Raw genomic sequence first — 4341 nt, forward strand, 5'->3', positions numbered from 1 at the left:
CTCTCTCTCTCTCTCTCTCTCGCTCGCTCGCTCGCTCGCTCGCTCGCATGCTCTACCGCGCATGTCAGCTGATTTCGGATGGGCCAACATCTCCTGTCCGGTCCGGAGTGCCAATGACAAATTCGTTTTTGCAGGTGTGATGGGATGGTGTTGGGACGTTTGCGACCACCGAACAGCAGTACCTATATACCTCTTTTTGTCGGCGATGGCATTGAGCCGTTCATTCATCCGCAGCGCCATTGACCTTCTTATTCATTTATTTAACGACATTTCTGTACATTTCACATCAAAATCACTGCTTGTATTTGATTGTATACATATGAGGAAACATATAGCTAATGAAACGTGAACATGACATACGGTATGTAGTATAGTTGTTGTCGACTGAGATGACTTAGACAAAATAATGTGAGTCCTGAGGACTCTTCAAGTCTGAGTTTTACACTTAGCGCGTACCAATCAAGTCACACCAATTTTCCAGTCCGCTTGATCTACGGTCATTCCGAAAAGTACCTTCATTTCCCTTTGCTCGTTGGCGCGCTCTCGACCATCAAGAAGGGCTGGAGAGGAGTTCAGCGGCAGGCGAGCATGGCCTCCTCGACGTCGGCCAGCCGCTGCAGCCAGGGCGCGTTGTCGATGCCCTGGCGGCGGCCGCCGTACAGGTGCGGCAGCACGGCGGGCGGCACGTGCTCGTGGAGCGCCCGCCAGTCGCTGCCAAACACGCGAATCTGAAAGCGCCGAGGAGCGTTAATGATGATGCACACGGTGGGGGCGTTCCAAGGGTGTTCGCATGGTGTTCCAAGGTTGTTTACGTGGTGTTCCAAGGGTTTTTGCATGGTGTTCCTTCCTAGGGTGTTCACATGGTTTTCCCAAGGTTGTTTGCATGGTGTTCCAAGGGTGTTTACATGGTGTTCCAAGGGTGTTTGCATGGTGTTCCAAGTGGGTGATAACATGCCGTTCAAAGGGTGTTCACGTGGAGCTCCAACGTTGTTTACATGCTGTTCTAGGGGTGTTCTAAGGAGTGCCTACCACGTGGTGTTCCAAGGGCGTTCCTGGGGTGTTCCCCGGCCGGCCCTGCAGGCGCCGCGATTAACTGTACTGCTGCACATAGCGAATAATGAAAGGGCCTGCTTTCCAATATTTACCTTCCTGCGCAGCTTCTCGGCGAGGAACGGCTTGAATAAGGCATAGATGGCCTCGAAGCCGAACGGCTGGTTGACGACGTGCACCCCGCGGCACCTCATCGGGAAGCTCTCCTGGGGGGAAACAAGCAGCAGGGTTTTCAGCAGGCGTCGGTACAACACTGCAAGAAATGTATATCTCTCATGACTTTTGTTCTCCGGTCAGTCTCCTGTCATTTAATGAATGTTGTTGGCGTTTTGTCCGGACGTATACCTGGGTGAGGCTGACGGCCGTGCTCACAAACGTCGGGGTCATCATGCGAATGTGCTTGAGGTTGACGCCCTGCAGGTCGAGGATGAGGTGCACGCCGGACACCTGGGTCAGCGGGTCCAGCGAGCACGTCTCGAGCAGCGTGTAGTACTGCCGCACCACGTACATGGGCGTGATGTGGCTCAGGTCGAAGTAGTCTGGGATAGAGGTAAAAAAAAATGGTCATAACATTTCGCCTAGATCGCATACTCGTTCGTGAACTCGTGCGCAAATGTGTTGCCGTCTAGAGATTTTAAAATCCGATTTTTTCCTGAAAAATTTGATACTTTTTCAGAACAAAATAGGAAAAATGAAATATTTCCAGAACAGTTGAGAAAAAATCAAAATTTTCAGTAAAAAATTACCAGGTTAAACTAAAATTTCTCGAGAAATGAAATTAAAATCCCCTTTTCTGTGTGGTGGTTTTCAGGTAAACCTAGCGCTGGCGCCTGTCGGGTAACACCACCGGCTATACCCACCGATCTTGGCCAGGATGACGGGCGCCTCGAAGTGCCCCCTGTCCTGGAGCACGGAGATGGCCTTGGTGTCGTGGAAGCGGCGGTGCTTGGAGGCGGCGGCGAACCGGCAGACGTCCGGGTAGCGGCGCCGCATCTCCCAGTAGCGGCGCACCTGCACGTCAAGTGAGTAAACGTCACACACGACACCGTCACGCGACATAACGTCACGCGGCGGCACGTCACCCCTCCGGCTTACCAGCTTGACAGTCTTCTCCACGTTGAACTTGCGCGCGCGCAGGAAGGTGAGGTAGAACGACTCGTCCTCGCACAGGTCCGCGTGGTCCGAACCCGTCTCTAGAACGGCAGTGAAACGATAGGTTTATTTTAAAAACAAAACAAAACAAAGCAAACTTTTGGTACGGGATTTTTGAAACGGCGGGAATAACCACCGAGTGAATGCTTTTATTTTCAAAGTGTCGCAGGCGTCGGACACTCCTTGAAGTTGCACTTGCACAATCTGACATCGCATCGCCGTCGTCGGGGATATTTGTTTGTGGAGCGTATAAGTCTATTCTATACATTTAGGACTGTCGCCGTTATCCTTATCACAACACAACAGCGCGGCGCGCGCGCACACACTCACACACACACGTACATGCCAGGACCATGTGTTTCCACCCCATCTGGCTGGCGCACGCGGTGGTGCTCGTGCGTGTGCTCATGAGTTTGAGGAGGGGGTGGGGGAGGAAGAGGGGGAGGGGGTTGCTTTTGTCCCCGCGTCCCCGCGTCTGCGATCGACATACAGAAACGGGAGAGAGAGAGAGAGAGGGGGGGGAGGAGAGAGAGAGAGCGTGAGCGTGAGCGTGCCTCTCCCTCCTCTTGAGTCGCGAGGCCGTGGTAGCTAGCGAGCGAGGAATTGAATTACCGCGCGCTCCCCGCGGGGCCGAGGCGGCCGAGGCCCGCGCCGACGAGGCACGACGTCTCGGCTCGGCTCGACGACATCGCAGGCCTCGGCCTCGCCGCGGGAGGGGGCGCCGGGGGCGCACGGCCACGCCCACTAATAACTGTCGCAGGCTCCATCTGGCCTGCCCCACGGCGCCCCGCCTCGCCCCGCCTCGCCCCGCCACGCCACGCCACGCCACGCCACGCCACGCCACGCCACGCCACGCCACGCCACGCCACGCCACGCCACGCCACGCCACGCCACGCTCGCCACGCCACGCCACGCTCCGCCACCTCGAGCCAAAGCCGCGGAAGACGGCGGTACGGCGGTGGCGACGCTGGAGGTCGCAATTAAAAGTTAGCGCCTGGCGTTGGCTTTTCACGCGGCGGGCGTAACGGAGTCACCCCCACCGGGCCGCTCGCGACAAGCTTCGAGAGGGTCTCGTGGGGTCGGCCCACCCGTCTGACCTGCAAGCTCCCTACTCTACCATCGCGGGCTCCCTGGCGGGACGAACGCAGGATCGCTTTCAGGTCACCAACTACTCGTCATTATTTACGAGGGTGCGGGTACTTTTTCCATGATCCTCGAGGGGGGGGGGGGTACATAGATAAGCTTTTTGAACCGTTATTTATGAGTTTTTAACCGTAAACCTTAACCAGGAAAATAATACAAGCTACGGGGATACATTTATCATGGCCTCCCCATTACCATAGCCGTCGCGTGATAAAAGTATCCCCCTGGAAACACTCTACACGTCGTACCTCGCAGGCGTTCCCGCAGCTCCTCCAAGCGGGCGGGCGTCTGACTCGGGTCCTCGCCCAGCTCCAGGCGCGCCTTCTCGGCCCACTCGGGCGGCAGCGGTTGCATTGCAGGGGACTCCTGCGGCTCCTGTGGCTCCTGTGGCTCCTCCTGTGGCTCCTGTGGCTTCTGCGGCTCCTGCGGCTCCTGTGGCTCTTGTGGCTCCTGTGGCTCCTGTGGCTCCTGTGGCTCTTCCTGTGGCTTCTGTGGCTCCTGTGGCTCCTGTGGCTCCTGTGGCTCCTGTGGCTCCTGTGGCTCCTGTGGCTCCTGTGGCTCCTGCGGCTCCTGCGAGTGTTGGCTCAGGGAGAGCCCCGACGACGGGGTGGTGCTACTGCAACCGAAAACACAATCTTCATAACTCTCCATAATATTTTCCCGTAAAAAAGTAATTTGTATGTTGTTGTTTTTTTTTTTCTCAAATTAATTACATACTATCTTAAAGTACTTACGAGTCCCAAGGTTTGACTTTCTTACCAGTCGGCCGCGTCTGCCTACGAGTCCCTCCTGTGCCTGGCCCAGGCCGTCCCGATATGGTGCCTCCGCTCGGCTGCGCAGTCCCGCCCGTGCGGCCGCCGCGGTCTGTTGTGACTCGCGGCGCCTAGAGAGAGTCGCGCCCGGCGCCTCTCTCTCTCTCTCTCTCCACGTCTCTCTGTTTCCCTGTCTCTCTAGCTCTCTTCTGCCCCCTCCCACATGCGTGGCCCGCCAAGGGAT

The 4341-nt window shown here is 56.7% G+C and overlaps 1 protein-coding gene across 1 annotated transcript; it reads right to left on the minus strand.

Annotated features, from left to right (window-relative positions):
• Positions 1 to 239: 239 nt before the first annotated feature.
• On the minus strand, positions 240 to 3996 carry LOC113206063 (clavesin-2-like). Its single transcript, XM_052269978.1, has 6 exons — positions 3594 to 3996; positions 2146 to 2243; positions 1911 to 2061; positions 1396 to 1589; positions 1146 to 1256; positions 240 to 728 (listed from the first exon to the last, which is right to left on the minus strand). Exons 1-6 carry the CDS (start codon positions 3994 to 3996, stop codon positions 573 to 575), a joined length of 1113 nt encoding a protein of 370 aa, XP_052125938.1. The 3' UTR covers positions 240 to 572.
• Between the last annotated feature and the right edge of the window lie 345 nt (positions 3997 to 4341).

Source organism: Frankliniella occidentalis, unplaced genomic scaffold (genome assembly GCF_000697945.3).
Source record: "Frankliniella occidentalis isolate FOCC.00 unplaced genomic scaffold, Focc_3.1 Scaffold5, whole genome shotgun sequence".
In the NCBI taxonomy this organism is placed as follows: domain Eukaryota; kingdom Metazoa; phylum Arthropoda; class Insecta; order Thysanoptera; family Thripidae; genus Frankliniella; species Frankliniella occidentalis.